The 21,694-nt window shown below is 41.7% G+C and overlaps 1 protein-coding gene across 1 annotated transcript in view; it reads left to right on the top strand.

Annotated features, from left to right (window-relative positions):
- Positions 1–21,694, top strand: part of LOC142955022 (arf-GAP with coiled-coil, ANK repeat and PH domain-containing protein 3-like) — a 48,797-nt gene that overhangs the window by 7,022 nt on the left and 20,081 nt on the right. The window contains exons 2-4 of the mRNA XM_076096403.1: positions 16,447–16,504; positions 20,013–20,132; positions 20,671–20,724. Coding sequence (XP_075952518.1) covers positions 16,447–16,504; positions 20,013–20,132; positions 20,671–20,724 — 232 coding nt within the window. The remainder of the gene's footprint in view (positions 1–16,446; positions 16,505–20,012; positions 20,133–20,670; positions 20,725–21,694) is intronic.

The following is a 21,694-nucleotide window of genomic DNA, read 5'->3' as shown; positions in this document are numbered from 1 at the left end:
CCTTCGATCTGTTGCACGGAGGATTTCTGTGCTTGTTGGGGGATATTCATATTTTGCTAGTTCAGATACCATTCGCCATGGCTTTATGGGTTTATCCATAATATCAATCTGACCCTTTAACCTAATCTAGCCGGGGTTATGTCGTCGTGGCACACGTCATGCTTCACACGGGAGGATGCTTGAACCGCAGTGCAGTTTAGAATTTGCTCAGATTTTTCCAGATTAAGGGCAGCAAGGGGTGTGGGATTTAACATGAATGTATGTGCAGATGTGCATTCAAGACAATTTGATGCAGACAACCGACCCTTTGCTACCCTCTTAGTTTCTTTTGCTACATCTGTCGATTGCGTATACAGTTTATGATGATAGCGGGGGCAGTTTTACCAATCAAATTTAGGAGTCATTCTTGAATGTCTCCAATTTCACACAGAATTTCAAGCTGGTGACTAAGGATTTTTGTTGTACTGCTTAGCCACAGCTGATGAAACTAACTCAGTAAGATGGCCGAAAACTCTGTCTCCAGCTGAATCATTTTAAATCAAGAACCATGTAAAAGGCTCTTATATAAGGACATGATGGCTGTACACATTAAGGCTAAAGCTGCACGTACCAGGAAAAAAGTCTGCATCATGAGCTGTTTCAGTTTTCCAATTACAGAGCAAGGATTGATGTTTAGGTAATAAGTAATGACTTCCTCAATAAAGACATTGCCATCAGCAGGAGCATGCACTCTGAAAATAAAGTATTTATGACTTGCGTTGCTCACCAGTCAATCTATTTTGAAATTACCTTAAATGAGACATTGGAAAACAATTCACAAGGTCAGCTGGGTTTGTGTGGGGCTGCACGATTATGGACAAAATGATAATCAGGATTATTTTGATCAATATTGACATCAGGATTATTTATCACAATTATTCATTGATTTTAAGGAGAAAATATTTGAATATCATTTTCACATTTAAATCAACAGATCATTGCTTTCACCTTGACTTTTAAAAGTGAAGCCAAAAATGGTGATCGCCCCCGGTCAGTTTTCTGTGAGCGCGCATTTTAATATGTCAGCATCGCAGTTGAGGATGTTCATTTTTTTGTGGGAAGCCAAAATGAGTGATTGCGATAAACATTTGATTAATTGTGCAGCCATATGTTTTTTTTTGCAGATGTAGAGCTCCTATCCCAGAACAAGTCTGAAACAAGAGAGAAAAATCTGGCACAAATTGAACCTTCTCACAGATCTCACTGCAATCATTCATCCCCACTGAGATCAGGATTCGGTGGAGAGTTTGTTAAAATCCTGCCAAGGCCTGTTGAATCAGAACTATTAGGTACATTGTCTGCATCTTGTTCCTGGGCTGCTTTCTTCATCTTGGCGCTACGCGGTATTTTCTCAGTGGGAAACGTTTGTCTCTCCTTGGGTGTCCTGTTTAAATACTTCTTTTGTCTTCACTAAACTTTTTCTCAAAACCCCTATTTGCTGGTTTGGCGTGTTATGGCAATCAGCCGATATCTTTTGTCATTTTGACCGACTGAAAAACAAGCAGACTGACTTTTGGTTCAGCCGGACAGAGTTTAACCGCTCAAAATGTAAATCATGTCTGAACTGTGAACCTAAAGACTTGCCGTGGAGAGTTCGCTCCCCAGGAAGTCGTTAAATCACACTGGAGGAAACAAGCAGGACCAGCCGGCATGTAATACGTGGAATGTATCTACGGTGAGCCAGACTTCTGGCTGACTGCCACATATTTAGGCACGCATGGATAAACCCTCTCAAGACATTAGTACATGTATGCACACATGCATAAAGTTGTTGAACATGTACAGTAACAATATGCATGTTTGCACATTAAAGACTCTTTATGGCATTATGGTGCTATAGTGTCACATAGCTATTTTTACGCTCGTGTTCTGCAGGGTGAAAGGTTTACACTGCAGAATCAATAGGTCCTAGATGAGAACAATGCTCTCAAAACAGTGAGGTTTTTGTCTGCAGAAACAGAACTTTCAACTTCATGGTGGCTTTCTGTTTGTTTGGGATTTTCTCATACACAATTTTGCCATTATTTATACAGTAGAGTTAAAGGACCAGTAAATCATTTCTCCTCCCGAAGCGTTTCTTGGTCAGGGAAAACCATGTAAAAACTAAACTCTACCATGAAATATCAACTGCAGTCCGTGTTGACGTCTTGTTCAAGTGGCTCACGTCGAAAGTTAGAAATGTATCGGGACAAGCGAGTTCCACAAGATTGTCTATCCATCACACACACACACACACACACACACAGACACACACACACACACACACACACACACACACACACACACACACACACAGACACATACACACACACACACATTCATTCTTCAGTTGTTCATCTGTTTATCATTCAAGATCATGTTTGTCAAATAAATCCTTGCCTCTGACGATGGTATGACTCACTTTACAATGTTCCTGTGAAAAGAAACGTTTAGCCGCAAGTGGATGTTTGTCATCCACACACAATGTGGGTATTATATTGTGTTGGCAAACCTCGCTCTCCTTAACAAAAAACAACCCAACTGGTTTAACCAACTGGCAGATTGCAGACAGAAAAAGATAAAGAGTGAGGGCTCTTTTGTCAACATCTGTCATCCCTCTCACTCCTATCCTCAGTAATTCTGTCTTTCACTGCGGCAGTTGCACACGTTTGTCTTCCTCTTGACATCTATCCTACAGGTATTATGTCCTGCTCTCACCCTTTTACCTTTGTTTCGCCTCTTCCTCCTCCTCCTCCTTTTCTCCATGGTTATGAATCAATGTCAGGGCTGCAGCAGCAAGGCGGATTGGGTTTCAGTAGATTGCCTGAGTCTGTCTTCTAACTGCATGTAGCTAGAAGGATGCAGGGAGAGAAGGTGGTGTGGCTGGAGGGATGATAGATGGCTGACAGGATAGGGGAGATAATTGATTGAGAGGAGGAGCATATAGACAGAAGGATGGATTGATCGGGTGGATGGACTCAGAGGAGGTGTAGACCAAGGACAGAGGATGGAATACAGGAAGTGAAGAGGGATTAATGGTCTCCATCGTTACTGCAGTCCTGGTAACCTGCCTGATATTTCATACATTAACACACTGAATGCGTCATGAGTTACATTGTGTGGCAGCCAGGAGAAGAAGCGGACATCTGTCCTGTCAAATGGTGGGCGCTGCTCGCACACAGCTTCCCTGAGGTGACAAATGAAATAGTCATGCAGTTCGCTCTGGCTCATAGCCGTCTCATGCAAACTAGGAGGAGAGATGGTGTGTGTTGACTCTCACTCTCTCACATCTGGGATCCAGTTCAGCAGCTGGTTCAGATTTGGCGCAACTTTCTCTGCCTTTGTTTTAGTTCTGCTCTCTTATAGTTTTGTGCACTGTAGTTTTCCCTTCACGTCTTATTATTGTTTTCAGCTTGTTGTTTCTTCTTCCTGTTTACTCTTCTTCAATCCTTTCACTCATCTCTCTCTCTCTCTCTCTCTCTCTTCCTCCACCCACGTTCCTGTCGCCCACGGGCGGTATGTGACACGGTGAGGACTAAGCTTAACAGGATTGCGTGAGAATTGTTGACCACTGACTTTAACTTCCGGCGTCTTTAGTAAACACCACCATTTATCTGCCTTTATCTTTTTTCAAGGTTTTTTTAAAATGAGTTTTATCTTCTCAGTTGCTCCTTTTAATCTCAGCTACAGTGTTTTGAGACATTCGTCGTTGATTGTTCCCTCGCAGGCTCACTGTGTGTTTGGCGGACCACCAGCCCCGGTCCTCACTGAATCCCCTGAAACCCCTGCGGTGCTGAAACCAAAAGTGTGATGGACAGGCCAATCTCCTTTTGAGACACGAGGAGAGACAGGAGCACCGATTGCTCTCTTAAAAACCGACGGATTCACTTCACATTCCGCGTTCTTACATTATTCAGCCTGCATCCTCGCCTCAGATCTCTGTGGAATTCTTTGTAACCAAATGAAAACATTCCCATCTGCCGTGTCAGCAGTCCCGCACTTTCTTGGATCCATCATTCCCGCCTCCACAAAGTCACACACACATGCACTCTTTCGCATGGGGAGTGCCTCCTTCCATTTGTTGGATGGATTGCCCGTCGCATACAAGTGGAAAAAATCAGAACAGCTGAAGCAAAGTCACCGTTCTATAATGGACAATATGTCTTGGAGCAGGAAGGAAGGATGACCATGCTCCATATACCCTAGCTTTATAGAATAGTGGTGGGAATTATAGTGTGTGTGTGTGTGTGTGTGTGCATATGTCACAATGTGACTACATCTGTGTAGACAGATGTAGCTAGCTGAACAGGGAGGTTCTGTAAGGGAAGGGAGATTAAGGCTCAATTGTACATGAAGCAGGCATAACTAAAAGTTTCACGGTGACTGCAACTTGCGGATTACTTTGGACAAGAGGGCAATAAAGCATTTCGTAGCTTGGGCAGCTAAGGCTCACTTTTCCCACATTGTTTCCACAGTTGTGAAAGAATAGGCATCAAGTAGTAAAGGTACTGTAAGAATTGTCCTTATGCACTATAGTAAAGTTTTGGTGAAGCCAAACTTGAGTCAGTCAACTGCAGGTTAAATGTATTTCAAATGTCACGGACAAATATAATGTCTCCGTTATCACAATTTCTTAGAAGGGATCTTACATGTAACTTTAAATTCAAAGGAAGGTTTGGAAAGGAAAGGATTATTTAATCCGGTATGATTATAGGGAAACTAGAGTTTTTAATTTACATCCAAGTACTATTACCTATTACTAGTACCTATTTACATGTACCTCATGTAAGACAACCTGAGAAGAATCACAGTAGAGGTTGGCATCAAAAAAACAACCATTTGTCTCTTTTGCTCTCGTTCGGATGCACTATTGTATGAAATCCCTCCAAGCTGAACCAAGAAACACTGTACAATGTGCACTTTGAGTCTAACCGCGCACATTTTCCAGACGCCAGCTCTGTGTCCTGCCTGCTTTGTTTCTCTAGCTGTCTCAGTGTGCGGGGGTCTTGTGTAAGACCACCCCATGTGTTAATGTAAACCTGTCTCTTCATTCTTTCTCAATCCCTGAGCCTTCTCTCCACTTTCCATCAAGTCCCCCTTTTTCTCCCATCACACCAATACCACATGTCTATGTAATGATTAGTTAATAAATACACAATCGCATTACACATGAATGCCTGATCAGGGGATTCCGACTGAGAACTGAAGTTTGGCGTTAGAAATTAAAATCTGCTTAGTGTCCTCAACTGTAAAATAAACTCTGGTGTCACTGCACCCTTCGCAACATTCTGTGATACAAGCTGCATTTATGGAGTGAATTAATCATCAGATCAGGCTATTAGAAACTGGGCATTCACGATTACAAGAGGCAAAAGAACTAGCTGTATGGTCCTAGTGTCCATTAGATGTATAAATGTTGTCCCAAACTAACTTGTCTAGTCTGTGAGCTCTGCGTCCCAGATCGTCTACGTGGCCTCTCAGCAGATTCCATTTCCTTTCTTACATCACACACACACACACAAGAAGATAAGGGACCATATGTGTGTGTGTGTGTGTGTGTGTGTGTGTGTGTGTGTGTGTGTGTCTGTGTGTGAGAGAGAGAGAGAAAGAGAGAGACTGAGTGCTTTATTAAACAGCCATTCATTGAAAACATTGGGGGCTGTGTGACTTTTTAAAATGTGCAGCCACTGTCTTCACTCACAAAATAAGTGAATCACGGTACAATTAAGCTGATTTTATTAACCTTTTCCATGAATACAATATACATCCATCCTTTTTTTAACAACCCAACATCGCATTATGGTTACAGTACAGCGGCTGGCACCCATCCCAGCATGTTTTGGGTGAAAAGCTTTCTGTTAAGAGTGATAACACGGATATAGACAACACATTCACACCTGCAGGAACTTTAGGCTGTGAGAGAAAACTGCTAACTGCTTAGCCACTAAAAAAAACAGAAAATGTGTGGCTTCCAGTGCATCCCTCCAATTTTATGTGGCTTTTAAAAAATAAAGTAAAAAATATTAGCAGGAGTAAGAAATACTTTCCTGCATGTGTTTTATAATGCTGTGTAGAGATAGATAGCCAGCACTTTTACATGCAACAGTTTAAAAATAATTTAAACAAAATGTTTACAGAACTACAAACTTAATGGTGTCTTAATGGTGTCTCACACTCGCATGCATAATTCAAAAAATGCATTGAGTACCCAGGTTCCTCGAGAGAATGAATATCAGAAATAGTCTGTTTGTGGAAGTAAAGTGCATCAGTGAACCACAACTAAACCCAGAAAACCAAAAACAGACCGTAGGTTACTTTATAGCCAAGATTTGATCACATTGCGTGAGCGAGATGCACATGATCATATAATTATCTAATGCTAGCCAGACAGCCAGAATGTGCCTCTTCCTGAGTTTCTGGCACTGGCTGACCATTCTTAGATGGATAAAAGTGTAAATCGGTGGTTGTTTCCTCTTTGGCAGATCTGACCGTGGTGTCAGCAGGACGCTTATTCCGCCGATGTTCGGTCAGTGCTGCCAAAGATAACAGGAGGGAAGCTGGTTGTTGTGCAAAGCTCACTTCTTTCTTCTGGTACACAGCTGGTTCAAAGCAGCATCTCTTCTCTTTCACATCGCACAGAGCCATAAATAGACGCCTTTACTTAGAACATATATCTTTAGCTCTGCTACTGTAGGTTAGCATGGGAAGAGGCATATAATCAAATATTAACACATACTAAGCCATGACCTGTTCACTGTGACAAACATAAACCTCTTGCATGGAGGACTCCCTGCGTGATATTTGTGCCCTAAAAGAGACAAACAGCAATTTACATTCCCGTTGATCGAAACATTGGACATTTCAGTAAAAATAAAAACTGAGCAAAATCATAAAATCAATTGACAGTAAGAGTCTTATCCATATCAGACACAGACAATTGTAATAAACTGTACTCACAGATGTCACTTTCAAACAGCATCAAGAGAGTAATGGTGGTCAAAGGAGATTAAAATAATATTGTCATCAAGCACTTAAAATCCCTGAGCGGAAGTTTAACTGATTTTTATCCCATTTAATCCAATACATATCCAATCCAATAAATAAATGAAAAAAAATACATTTTAGAATACAGTGTATACTTGTGTATATTTGCATCGGCTTGTGTATACGTGTGCGTGTGTGTGTGTGTGTGTGCATGTGTGTGCGTGTGTGTGTGTGGGTGTGTGTTTCAGGGCTGAAACAAAAGGCTGGCCATATCTGTACCAGACATTCTTTAAGAAAGAAGTCATGCTCTGTGCTGGATTAAGAAGAACAGTGTCTCCTTGTGCTTTGCAAATCCTGAGGAATGCAGACTTGCTTTACCTGTAAACCTGTCTGTATCAGTCAATCAATATCTATATTATGCTCCTTTCAGTTATTTATCAACATTTTACAAACCAGATCTTATGAGGGGTGTATGAAGTAGAGTTTCTACTCCCTGTATATGTGTTAACACAAGTTTTAACAGGTGCTTTGCAGAGGTGTCTTTATCCAAATTCTTGCTTATTTTTATCATCGCTAGTCAAGTTTGCAGTGGACTACTGTTGTTTCCAGTGAGCAAAACCTCACGCTGGCATCTTAATGTGCTACTATGTCCTCAAAAGCCTGTTTTGATGGAAAGAAAGGGCTGAAATACCCTAAAGGATAACATGCACTTTCATTCTGATTTTAGTTTCTGTTCATGGCTGCAGGCGTGTGGGTGTTGTGATACATAGCGGGGTGAGTCACTGGCATCACAGCATTATAATGTCTCTTGAGGTCTTGCAATGTAGAGTCATCCACGTGTAGTGAGAACATCAAGCGTGTTTTACACTGTAAAACTGCACTTTCAGAAAACATTATTGCAGAGAGGTAATAACTAATTTGAACATTGTCCTTTTTTCTGTTAGGATGTGTTTGTTGGTGCGTGCTCCTCTTTACAATAGCTCAAAAGACACTGACTTCAATTCATGGATACAAACCAATCTAAAGACATACTGTGGATCTGTATACAGAAACTGATCCTTTGTGGATCAGCTCAGCTGAACTGTTCTTATTTCTGTGTGTACAATAGCCAATAAGGAGCTCCCGTATCTACTACATCAAGTCTCTTGTGTCTCTCTGAGGAACCGGGAGACATACATTCATCCGCTCCCAGACTAATATCCAGATGTGACGTAAATATTTAACTGTGGTTTTAACGTAACTCCCAAGATACTAGGCAAGTCGCTGCTGTCAGTCCCACACTTTGTCTTCTGGACTGTAGAGAGGATAATCTCCCAGTGCGACTCCATCTCTGCACTCCACCGCTGCTCTGTCATCCCTCACAATCAGCTGGCTGTTAGTTGGATGGGTGCAAAGAGGACAGAGGCAAAAGAGGCCTGGGAACAAAGTGCTTATGCACCACAGGAGGTCTTCTTCCTCCCCTGTGTTTCTCCTGCAAGCTGCGTCTGTGTGCGTGTCGTCTGCTGGTTACACCCCGCTGGCAGGTCAGCGAAGATTAAAGAGGTTGGAGTATGGGATGAGCTTGCTGTCCCTTTTGGCTTCCTTCTGCTTTCAGTTAGCTCTGCTGGGCCATCACAGTTTCTCAAATCACAAAAAATAGATGCGCAGTGAGTATTGCTGCCATATGGCATCAAGTGATCTTGACATTCCTGTTCTTGATTAGATTCGTCCATCCCTTCATCTTCCAACTATTTCTTTAACCCCCTAATTTGAGAAGATGAGGCCCGTGATTTAAACTATGTGGGGAGTGAGTCTGTTAGTGCACATTCCTCAGCGTGTGAGTGGAGCATGATCAAACGTGCCCTCGAGCCCTAAATGGTTCAGAACCAAAACTCCCAACTCCTCCCAGGCCACAGCTCTACTCCCTGGGGACAGAGGGCACAGGGCTGTGTGGGCCAAACTTGTGCTGCCTTTTGTCATATTAAAAACTGTAGTGCAGTTCGCAAAGTATGTTTCTGTATGTTAGATAGCGTATCTGAACGACATGTCGTCAGGCTTGAGGTGCCTTGTGGTTGCATCTTTTTCTTCCATTCCTTCTTTTGCAATATTTAGAAATGACCTGCCTACATTAAAGGACTGAATACGACCCAAATCTAGATCGCTTTTTTTACTGGCCAACAAAAAGAGCCACAAATTTCGGAGATCAGTGCTGTTGCTTCATGCTGTGAGGATCCAGTGGAAATGAGCCCAACACGCTCCACCATGAACAACATTAAGTGCCACTTTAGCGCACAGCACGGATAGGATCAGCAGACCGGTAGGGTAGGTTTGTGCGTACACACAGTATATGTGTCAATAACCTTGATGTTTGGGAGCAGAGTGTAGATTCCTGATTTTATAACCCTCTGTTTCTTTAACTCACAGGGGTTCAAGACTTTCTGGCAACAGAGCAGTTATGGTCACTTGATGATGATGTAACTCAAGTTGCATTTCTCGAAGTCAGCAGAGTAGCTTCCTGTGGAAAACCGTCGCTGAGTTTTCCCTGTTTCACTCTCAGCCTTTTTTCTCTTGGCAAGAGAGGAGAGAAATACGTTGTATTTTCCAAGAAAAAGCAGTTCCACCTGGCTTGAGTTGCGGTTACAATACATTAGAGGGAAATCATTTCTCTCCGCTTTGCACTCCGAAGCTTCGAACACACTTCCTGTTGGCCTGTTGATGGAATGTACTCTGGAATGATATAATGACTTTCCCACATCCCAGACTGCTTGACCAGAAATATTTATAAATGTATTGTGTTTATAGAGAGTGGCGTACAAAAATTCTGCTTATGAGTAATGATAACACAGACGCATCACGTTTGGAGTAATGGTCTACTTCAGTGAGGCGAGCAGGCAGGTGGTCCGACAGCTGCTGGGAAGCAGAGAAACTGTGTCTACTGACTTGTAGTGTGTTTGTGGTAATGCTTTGTTGAATTATATAGATACTGCACAGGCCACTGTTGGCCTTTATCCTCTGCTGCTCATAATCAAATATCCCTGACAAGAAGTTTGAAGCAAGAATCCACCAGCATTGACAGCCATGTACTCTTTAAAAGTTGCCTTTCTTATTGGAATAACACAGAGCAGGAACAATACAGTATTGTAAACTTAAGGTGTAAACAGCTGAACGTCTTTGCTGTGACTGAGTGCTGAAACTGTTCATCAACAAAACCTTAATCAACAACAATTTTAACAATAGCTTAATTATTTAAAGAATGTATCTCTTAAATGTGAAGACTTGATGCTTTTTTTTTTTGTTTTACATGATTTTAAATAAAAAACAAGTAATATGAAGATATCACCTTGAGTTCTTGGAAATTGTGTACATATTATAATGGGTGGATTTTGTTACCTTTGGTCAGAGCCAGGCTAGCTGTTTCCCCTTGTTTCAAGTCTTTATGCTAAGCTATGCTAACTGACTGATGGCTATAGACTTATATTAACCCTACAGATACGTGAGTGGTATCAATCTTTTCTTCTAATTCTTGGCAAGAAAGCAAATTAGTGTATTTTCCAACTATTACTTTAAGTATAGTTTTATTTTAAAAGAATAATTCAACAAATGTCAACTGGATTGCACTGGATCCGCTCATTACTTTGTCTCAGTCGGCCCGGTTTTCTTAAATACCATTAAACTGAGGCTAGAGGACACGAGCAATGGTCTTTTCTGTCAGTATCATGTTTGGTCTCTTTGTCTCATCAGCCATCGGGGCAGTCAAATGTTTTTTCAGTGAATGAGTGTGATGTTTGTTGCGTGCTGGGTGGGGGCTTTAAAGGGAAGCAGTGAAGGCGTCTTTGTTAGACACACAGAAGATACTAGTGTTTGACTTGGCTTGTTGTTGGTGTGAAAAGGCAGTCTGTTTAGGCATGTGAGAGGATCATTTACTGGAGGCTCTTTTGATAGAGTCTGTATGCACGTGCATGTGCTAAAGGTGCTATTGAGACTTGCCATGAAAATGGAGCTTTTTTGATTACTATATGTCCACTTTTGCATTCGTGATTCTCTTTGCTTGTCCTTTTGTATACAGCCCTTCCCAAACACACACTCCTCAGATTCATGCCAGCAGCTAATGAAGGAGCGTTACTGTCAGACAGCAGGCAGGCAGAGATAGAGAGACTGTCAGATGGACAGACGGAGGCGTGTACAAACGAAACAAAGAGAGAACGGGGAATAGAGGATTTCTGGGGGGAGAAGGCTGCTGTGGTCAAAATCATTGAGATAATTTGACAACATGATGACTAGGACTCCTATCCTGTTATAAAGAAACATTTCACAATGCAGTAGATCGATGTAAAAGCTGCACGCATTTGTTTGAGGGAACCAAAATTGGTTGTTAATGGCTGGGTGAGTGTGGTTAAGGATGTAAGAACAAAGAGAAGAAGGATGGGCTGCAGTTACTGCCGCCACCCCAAAACCACCTGCGTCTGCTCACTTATAGACAAAGACAGCAAGTGAAGACATGTGATATGACTATTTTATCTTAAAATCTGTAATACAGATTCAGTGAGCTGATTTTATGTTGACAATGTAGTTTCACCTTTTTTCTTGCAACAAGTGATGGAGTAAAAAAACATGGAAGAATAATGCAGATCACATAGAGGCAAAGAAACGTCTCTTTAGTTAATAAAGATTATTATTATTTAATGATATACTTGTTTTAACAAACTCTTATTTGTTTGTTTGTTTAATTTATTGTACATTTTATTATAGTATTGCAGTTGTGTTTACTGTTACGCACCAATCACCTATCGCCAAATTCTTTGTATCTGTAACGTACTTGGCAATAAACAGTCTCTGATTCTGATTATATACACTTTTACTTTTGTCACTTAGACAAAAATGTGAGACTTCAATGAGAGAAAGACGGACACGTGATGATTATTTTTACCGTGAACAGGACTGAGCACAGATCCTTCGTAGCCTTTCGGCATCAGTCTGCTGCTCAAGGGCACTTTGCTTGTGTTGCATCTGCAGCGGGCGCTGCAGATGCAACACAAGCCCACACGACAGCCACTTACTCACCACAGAAACACACTGGCCTGTCCACGATTAACATTGTATCAGCAGGTTGTTGTGTTTTGGCAGATTTTCTCTCTCAGGGAAAGAAATGGTGTGACAACGCTGATAAATAAGCGTTTTTTTTGTAAAAGACGGAGCTGGTAAGACCGAAAGGCAGATGTACAGGGACAGACACATCAGACAGACAAAGAGGAAATTGGTCAGTAAAAAAAAAAGCGCGAGTAATGCTGATGCCTGTTTCCATGGTGATTGGGGTCAATGAATGGTTGCCATGGAGCTCGCTACTTGGAATTCTGAGAAGGGGATATTTTGATGTGTGTGTATGTCTGAACTTGTGGGTGGAGGATGATGAAAGCGTGTATACATTATAAATGAGACCGTTTGAAGCTCTCTGTGTACTTACAGTAATAACAAGACTTTTGCCGTACTCCCCCTCCTGTTTATACTTTTTAAATACAAAGATTGCTGCCCTTCATCGTCTTTTGTTGCATGAAAATGTTGTTTTATGTAAATGTTCCAGCTGTTAGCAAACAGTTGTTCACACAGCAGCAAGATACCTATTCATCCTCTTTGTTCAGCAGACAGTTAAGATACCTGTTTGTGTGAATGGAACTAAATTTGGCAGATTGAATGTTTTACACGTAGTTTTGGCTCGTGTCCGAGCAGAGTCTTCTCATGAAAACCATGTATTTAGTATTTTGGGTTTCTGGATCAGTGTGTGTGTGTGTGTTTACTCAGTCTGTCACATCATATTTGTTTATTCACAATATTTGTGCGTGTGTGTGTCGACTACACACAGACAGTGGATTTGCTTTCCATATACCTGATGTCAGTAAAATATTAGGTCATTGCCCATTACAGCCTGAGTCAGCTAGCAAATAATGTTAAAATAAATGATGCAAGAATTACACGAGAAACTGTTGATGATACAATAAACTGTCTTTACTATATATATATATATATATATATATATGTATAGTACAGTATGCTTGTATTCAACAAACAAAATGCACATCTGTCACACAAATACACACCTACATACCTAAAGGTCAGCAGCTCAGATTAGGAAGCATCACAGACAAGGTTGACAGTAAATGAAGATTCATCAGGGCACACATGTGCACTCACTTTGCATTGATGCGCCATAACATTTGATGAGATGCTGTGTTTTTACTTTCAGTTCTAAAGTTTTTCATCTGATGTCATAGATTTTTCCCGTTGCTCCTGTCCCCTTGTTAAACAGGTTTATATCTTGCATCTTACTCTACATAGTCACGCTTGTTTTACTCAAGGCACATAATGTCTTATAGACATGTATCATGTCACTTCCAGTGAATATCTTTGTTAATGTCTAGTTGCATGTGAGTATTTAAGGCATTGGGGTACGGGCTTGTCTGCTATCAGAGGACTTGTTGTTCCCTCTGGTCCTTGAATGTGATGCTGATGTGGATGTGATGCAATGTGACACATCGAGTCTGGAAGACATGGGGGCTCAGATATGTCTCTGGGCTGGAGCCCGTGCAGTGTGTGTCCACTAGGTTCTCGTGTCAAGAGATGCGAGAGGGTAGCCACGCAAGCTTCATGCTAGAGTACACACACGGCATGGGGGACAAGAGTAGACTCTGTATGTAGTGTGGATGGTTGTTGCGGCTGATGGTAGGGCCCTCAGAGCTTGTGCACGTGAGGTTCCCCTCCCCCGCCCTCACTATGATGTCAGACGGTGTACAGTATGCTACCACTGGCGAGTATGAGCCCATCCCCCCCTCCTGACTGGGCAGCATCATCCTCAGTGGAGCAGCTTTGGGGTGTTCCTACAGCATTTCAACACACAGACACACACTGAACACACACACACTGTATACACACAGGAAGCAATTGTCATTGAGACCAGATTTTGAAACACACACATCTTCTTCCTCACTGCCTTTGTGTCTTCATTCAGCCATCGTGTCTTGAAACATTACCCATAATCCTCCTTGGGAGTCATTCATTCTCCATTTCACTTTAATCTCATAACTCTCTGGTGCACTTAGTTATGGAAACACATTAATAGCTGAGATACTGAACAATGTAAATGGTTTTAAAAAGGATAAATAGGGACAAACCTACATTGACAAGCTTACACACACTCTCAAACACACACATTTGCCTCTGTAGTGTTGTTTCTTTGGTATTTAACCTTGCCAGAGCTGACAACCTTCTTAGTATATTGATTTTCAAGGCTTACAATTCCCAGTGCACATACATGCATGATGAAAACAGGCTGGGAAAAATGCATTCAAACTGCAAATTAAAGCACAAGTACCAGTCATCCTTTCCTCTGAAGACTGTACTGAACTTGAAAAGTTGAATCAATAGGTCATCAGCTGCTTCTGTATTAAATGTCGTCTGTCCGTCCTTGTCATCAAATGTCAGTCACTGTTTATTGGCAGTGTGTGCTGCCCGAGACGCGACACCCTTGTAATGAGCTTATCCTCTAGATTGAACAGCTGTTTGACATTGTATGTGTTTGGTTCCCAGTGACTTAATGGAGAACATGATGCTGTTGGGAGTGGAGCTTGGATGTGCAGTGTTGTATTTCTAATTGACATGCAGCTAGAAGAGCAGAACTATAAGCCAGTTTGATGGATTACACTGCATGGACAACAGTATTCGTAGTAGTGCAACAAATGACTCAATCGGCTTAATGAAAGGTCTCTCAACTCTGATCTCCAGTTCTCTCTTTTTCTTTGAAACGGTATGAATCAGCCTTCTGTGCAGACCACACACATGCCTGCCTGCTGTGTTAGTGTGATGTTGTGGTGAAGAAAAGTGCAGTCCGCCCTCAGTTGTGTGTTCTGGATGAGAAAAGAGGAAGTGAAGGATAGACACAAGTCAAGAATAAGTAGAACATCACCAAGCATTGTAAAAGAAAAAAGGGCAGCAGCAGAAAGGAATTCCGTGAATGTTGTTCTCCAGAACAGGTGTTAAAGCTGCAGACTGACACCCCCGCCCCCCCCCTCCCCCCTCCCCCCAGCTGTGGTCTTCTTTTAAGCAGAAATAGATTGCGTCACAACATTTACAAATAAACTAGCTGAGAAGGTTGCTTAATTGTTTATATGTTCTTCCTCTATTTCTGCTAAGATGTATAAGATCAGCTGTCAGGGTGTTTTCAGATTGTTAAAGAGTTGGAGACGAGGGTGGGGTTGAGATTGTGTGATGAGATCATCGTTTTGGGGCTACGATCGACATGTTCCAGCACATGCAGGGTGTGACGCTGATCCTTGGCTCGTCCCGTCTCCAATAAGCTCCAGATGATCCTGGAGACAAATGAGTTCATACTTATTTGTTTGAGGAGACATTATGTTTTGTTTGTTTTTTTGACAGAATTACGTTTGAGCCTAATGTGCTTTTTTCTTCTTCTTTGGTGTAAAGTTTGAAATAGAAAGACCCCAAGTACAGCCTCTGTGGCCCACATATAAGGAGTTGCCATAACAGCTGGCTCCCCGGCTCCACTAGTCCATGTCGATGGGTCCTTGGGCAAGACACTGTGGTGTATGAATGGGTATGAATGGTTAGTTAGAGTCCTGATGGGCAGGTGACACCTTGCATGGTAGCCCCTGCCATCAGTGGATGAATGGGTGTGAATGGGGGAATGATGATGATGTGTGTTAAAGCGCTTTGAGTGGTCGGAAGTGTATAAAAACGCCATACAAGTACAGTCCATTTACCATTTACCCTGTAAATGTGTCTTCTTGTGTGTGTGTCTGCCGAGCAGGTTCCTCCAGGATTATCCGTGTGTGTGTGTGTGTGTGTGTGTGTGTGTGTGTGCTCTTGCATGCTAATGGAAGGAGACCCCCAGGGGAAGGATGGTGGTAAAGGCTTCTTGCCCACCGAAACCACCTGACACACACTCACACACACACCCTGCTGATTGTCTTCATATTTAGTGTAGATTTAAAAAAAAAAAAAACATAAAATAACACCTAAACCTGGAGCACTTTAATGCATTATTGTTATTGTTGTTTATTAAATTAGAAGTTGCCGGTACCCAATATAAAACCTTCTGTGTTGCCGTGGCCTCTTTTAACCGCTCACCTCATAGATACTGAAGTACCACTCTATATGTCTCTGCATGATGTCATTCATTGATTTTGCAGCTCGGCCGTGGCCACTAATCTTTCAGAGTGATGCCTTTGTCGATCCGGTCATTAATGTTCGAGTCTGTGAGGCTGTGATGTGTGGTTTCTGATTGCAGCTTGATTTTCAGTTAAGGTAAAAAAAAGCAGAGACTGTAAACGCTTGATGGGTTGGCTCATGCTTGAATGCACATAAGTACGGTACAATATACTTTTACTGGTTTGTACAGAGTCTGGCATTTAAAAGAGCAGATCTGATTAACTGTGTGGCTTTGTGTTCTCTCTGCAGGGCCGGCATTGATGATGTGGAGACAGACGTGGTGGAGATTGAGGCAAAGCTCGACAAGGTATGAACCATGCAAACATGTTGTTTCTCTGGACTGTGCTGCTCATTAAAATGTCAAATCTGACCGATATACTGAGTGTGTAATGCGTGACATTTAACTGGTGTTAAATTGGGTTTCTTCCACCATGTTTCTAGTGAAAATCACAAACAATGACCTTATATTGCACATTGTTAGAACACTAAAAGAGCAACGTTTTGGATTTGATTCACATTGTTTGAATGAAAAACGCCACCAGGTGACGTTGCCTATTAACAGTTTTTTTGTTTTAGCTAGTGTGAAACTGATTATAGAGCCTTTTGTCTGTCTGCCTGTCTGCGTGTACCTCTGTCTCGCTGTTGCTCTCTCTGTAATTGTGTTTCTCTTTTCATTTTTTTATATCTGTCTGTCTTTCTCTCGCTCTCTGTTATCTAAATGCCAATATTTAATCCAGGAAGCACTGCAGACTTGAGTTATTATATTTAATAGGTTCATGCGCCGCTAGATAACACACACACACACACACACACACACACACGCTCGCGCGTTGGTGCTTGTGCACGGTAAACACACTGAGGAAACACTGATTAATGTCACAGAGGTAGGTTTATATTCTGTAGTATGAGAACAGCCCTTATCTGAGCATGTGATGTCTTTGTTTCTCCTGCTTATACAATAGCAATACAGCAACAGCTAATTATTATTTGTTAGTATTTGTAAGATATGAAATAAAGCTAGCTCATTTAAGACCCACCACCGTGGAGACACCATATTTTTAAGGTTTCAGTTACTGTGGAGTGCATTGTACTTGGATTATTTTCACATTATTTAGTGATACATATAGTACACGTTGTACACTAGCAGTCTGCCACAGTTCTACATAGTACTAGCAGAACATGATATGGATTAGCTGCACTCACCTAAACAAAATCATGATGAAAAATAATAGTTTAATTTGTTAATGGTAAACTAGATAATGGAAATTAGTTTCTTAGATAATCATTGCCAGATAGTATTACTTCAAAGGCTTCCAGGATGTAAGACCAGCAAGAACTGTCTCCTAAGAAGCAGATAAACTGTCTTTAGATAACCTAATAGACGTGTTACTCAGAGAGCATTTAGAGGATGAGATAGCGTTAATGTAGTTATGTGTTGGCCGCACCTTCTTTCCTCTTCTATCTCCCTTTCTCTCCGTTTGTTTTGTAGGTTTTTTTCTTGTCTTGCTCTACTCGTGTCCGAAACAATCTGCATCTTCTCATCAATAATATGTTTAAATCAAGGTCACTTACAAGCATACAGTCCATCTTCATCTGCAGCCGGTAGATAATAAATACAGATTCATGTCCTTTGTTAGGTGATAAACTGGTTATTTAGATGATTGTGACATTTTCTTGTCACTGCAGTCTATCTCAGGTTCATGAATAGGTCCACCTTGTTCAAACCCCATCTCTTAAATTAGTGAACCAACAGGCGACACTTTGGCATTTCAAACAAATGTCCATTCCCCCACCCAGTCACACACACACACACACACACACACACACACACACACACACACACACACACACAGATTATTCCTGCCCCCAATAGGTCAGGAGCCTCCGTTGAACTTTGAGCTCCATTTGAACACCATTGAAAGATGACCAGGGTGGGAGGGGGGTTTCCTTCAGGGTGATTTGTTCTGTTCAGCAGGGGTCCTCACACTGCTCTATTAGGGTCCTCTGAAGCTGCCTGAGGACATTCTGGCAGCAATGAAGGCACTTAGAGGAGGGCATTTATGACATTGATGACAGCTGAACCTGCCTGCGGTGATGTTGACTGTTGTGACCGGTGTGAAAACTGGTGTGAAAACACAACAATGCTGATCATTGTAATGCTTTCAACCCCTGCTCGCTAGATTTTGCAGTTTACTAGTGTACTGGATTAAAGTATTTCTACCACAAACCATAATTAGCAAAACCATCACTGCGATAGACAATTCATAATTTGCCCCAAAACGTAAAATGACCATTCCACACCTCATTGATCTGCGGGACCTCTGAATTTCACAGTAACTGTTTTGGTCAATTTATTTACAGGGCAAGGTCGGGCATGTGGTACCAGATGTGGCATTTTGACTTCGAGTGGACCCCTGTGGCTCTTCCAACCCATTTATCAACAAATCCTGACACATATACTGTGCCTTTAATGGCCGAGCTCAGACCCTTAGGGCTCTGTATAGCACATGATGAGATCAGATTCCCGCATATTGGCAAATTTGATGGCAGATTTGTTGTCAGACCAGCCTGGGAGCAGCAGCAGCAGGCCAGGAATCATGCTGCCTTGTCCTTTAAATTCATAATAGCGTCAATCATGTACACGTGAACGTAAACATGTATACTGTGTGATGCACATCACATAATCTACACAGTGTGCACACTGTACATTTTGCAAATCACACATGCACACATTTGGAGCCAGCTGCTCGTTTCAGCAATGCTCACATATGTATTACAACTGTTATTTTTTAGCCACGTTGTCGTAGATCGTGCTGTTATCGGTCCTCCCTCTCTGGTTTCTCATCTCTGGCCCGTCGGCTACCCAGAAAACCGCACTCACTTAGCAACAACCTTGGGAACTCCTGCACCAAATTTGATAATTAAAGGTTTTTTGCTCTCTCTCTTCTGCATAACCCCTCACCAACGCACACACGTGTTGATCCTGTACTCCACATCAGCTGCATCAGTGTGGTGGTAATGACAGTGTACCACTCTGTAGCTTATCATATAACCCGTAAAGAGGGAAAGTGCAGCGGTTGCCAGTTCATGTGGTGTTGATGCCTTCACTTTTACTCCAGCGCCAGCATGAGGTTGACATTTTTTGGTTTTGCATGAAATTTCTCAACAACAATTTTATGGATTATCATGAAATGTGGTATATATGTTCATCGTGGCCAGTAGATAAAGTTTTATCCTTACCCTGTGAAATCTTTTAACATTTACCTCATGGATCGGCATGTCATTTTGTTCATGGCTTCCACGTGATGTATTCGACATATTTTGGTGATCTTATGACTTTTCCTCTAGCGCCACCATGAGGCTGATATGTCTCAACAACTATTGGATGGTGAAATTTGTGTTCAAACATTTATGTTCCCCTCAGGATGAATTGTAAAAATTTGGATGATCCCTTCATTTTCCATTTAGCGCTATCATCAGGTTATTTGCTGTCAAGGTGCAGATTTACAGATGATATTGATCAAAAATTTACTTTTGCTTTTCTATCAGAATGCTTAATAAATACTACATTTTCATTTTGGATAGCAGACACACTAGCTTCAACAACACTGGCCTTGATTCAACCAAGAGGATTATTCTAAATTTGAGCATCCTCCTGGGTTCTGAATGTGACCAAAAATTCTTTTGATACACGCTATCACTGTAACTATTAATATCCCTGCATGGCACTGTGTAAAACATGTGACTCTGTAAATAGACAATGTGTTTGTTGTGTATTTGAAGTGATTATTTTTGTGTTTCTCCGTTCCCACTAGCTGGTGAAGCTATGCAGTGGGATGATCGATGCCGGCAGGGCCTACGTCAGCGCCAACAAGCTCTTTGTTAACGGAATCAAGGATCTGTCCCATCAGTGCAAGAAAGAGGAGATGATATCGGTGAGCGGAGGTTGCACTTTCTTTAAAACTGAATTCAAATCTGTACATTCAATGAGGAGTATTTTAGGGTCAGCATCTTAGCAAATGATTGCTGGGACATTCCTGTGATTCTCCACATGAATATTAACAGTAGAGCAGCATAAACAGTATCGTCCAGACACAGAGTTATCCAGCTGTTTTAAACATGACAGATGTGACCGCATGCAGGCAGGAGATGTGTATGCTGATAGTTTACATGGCTGGAAGCAGAGACATCTGAAACCTGCTTTATGGTTTTCTTCTAGGAAAACATTTGGACAAGATTTCCGGTCAGTACGGGTGTCGCCTTGGTAGCTTTAGGTGAAGCAGAAGAGACATAATTGTTTCACAGTCGATAACCATTTAAGGTTAAGCTTAGGTGTACATCACATCTTGTAGACAGTTTAGAAGACTGTTTTTTAGGGATTTCACATTATGTATTATGTGAAAAAGAAGTGAATGTTTATATAGAAAGCTGTGTAATTACATTATATGTGTGTGTGTGTCTTCAACATTGAAGGAATGTCTTGAAAAGTGTGGAGAAAGCCTCCAGGAGATCGTCAACTACCACATGGTAATACGCGCACACACACACACACACACACACACACACGCACACACACTAGTTTTAGCCAATGGCGAGAGGTCAAGGTAGAGTGTTGTTCTGACACGCCCAGGTCCTCTTGGCATGTTAACGTCTTTCAGACATCCAGTCCCTCCTGGGTCCAGTGTTGCAACACACACACCCACACACATGCGCACACACACACCACACAATTTAACTGTGACCTCTCTCTGTGACGGTGAATCTGTCCACACAGGCCAGTCCATATGCGTGTGTCTGATTCAAACCACATGTGTTGGCAGATGTGTACGGCAGCTATAGTGCACAAATATTCACTCACATACAAAGCACACACACACACACACACACACACACATACAGGTTCATATGACTCTCTCCTCATGACTAAGTGTGATTAAGAAATGTCTTTTTCTGGGAATCTGCGACAGGTCTGGGACGCCTAAAGTCAGTTTTAAAATTAAAGCGATACTATGACATTAAATAGTTGGAATTCATACACAATGACTTCACAGTTCATGCACGAGTGACTCTGTCTTTCATTTTACGACACTAATAATGAGGCAATATGTGAGAGTGTGTGGAGTTTTGATGTATTTGCCTCTCCATGCCTGTGCATGACTGTTTGTGCGTCAGCAAAACGAAAGGTGAAAGTAGTATAGGAACAGTGGAAGAGGGAACATGAGGGAGAGAAGCAGGGCTGTGGGATGAATGAAGGGGAGAAAGGAATGAAGAGAAGAGATTAGAAAGAGAGGCACTTGCAACAATCAACAGGCTCTACAAATCCAAGTTTTCCCTGTTGGACACATCTTTCACGATTAAAATTTTTAGGGGCATGGCATCATTTCGGTTTCATAACAAAATGCCGTTCTGCTGAAGTTTTGAATTAAAAGCTTGTAAGCTATATATATATATATAGGACTTCAATACTCAGACATATACTGTATATGTTTTCTAACAG

The sequence above is a fragment of the Anarhichas minor genome, unplaced genomic scaffold (genome assembly GCF_050575085.1).
Source record: "Anarhichas minor isolate MPS153535 unplaced genomic scaffold, ASM5057508v1 ptg000021l, whole genome shotgun sequence".
NCBI classification, from domain to species: domain Eukaryota; kingdom Metazoa; phylum Chordata; class Actinopteri; order Perciformes; family Anarhichadidae; genus Anarhichas; species Anarhichas minor.
Note: the sequence above shows the minus strand (reverse complement) of the source record. Positions and strands in the feature narration are given on the sequence as shown.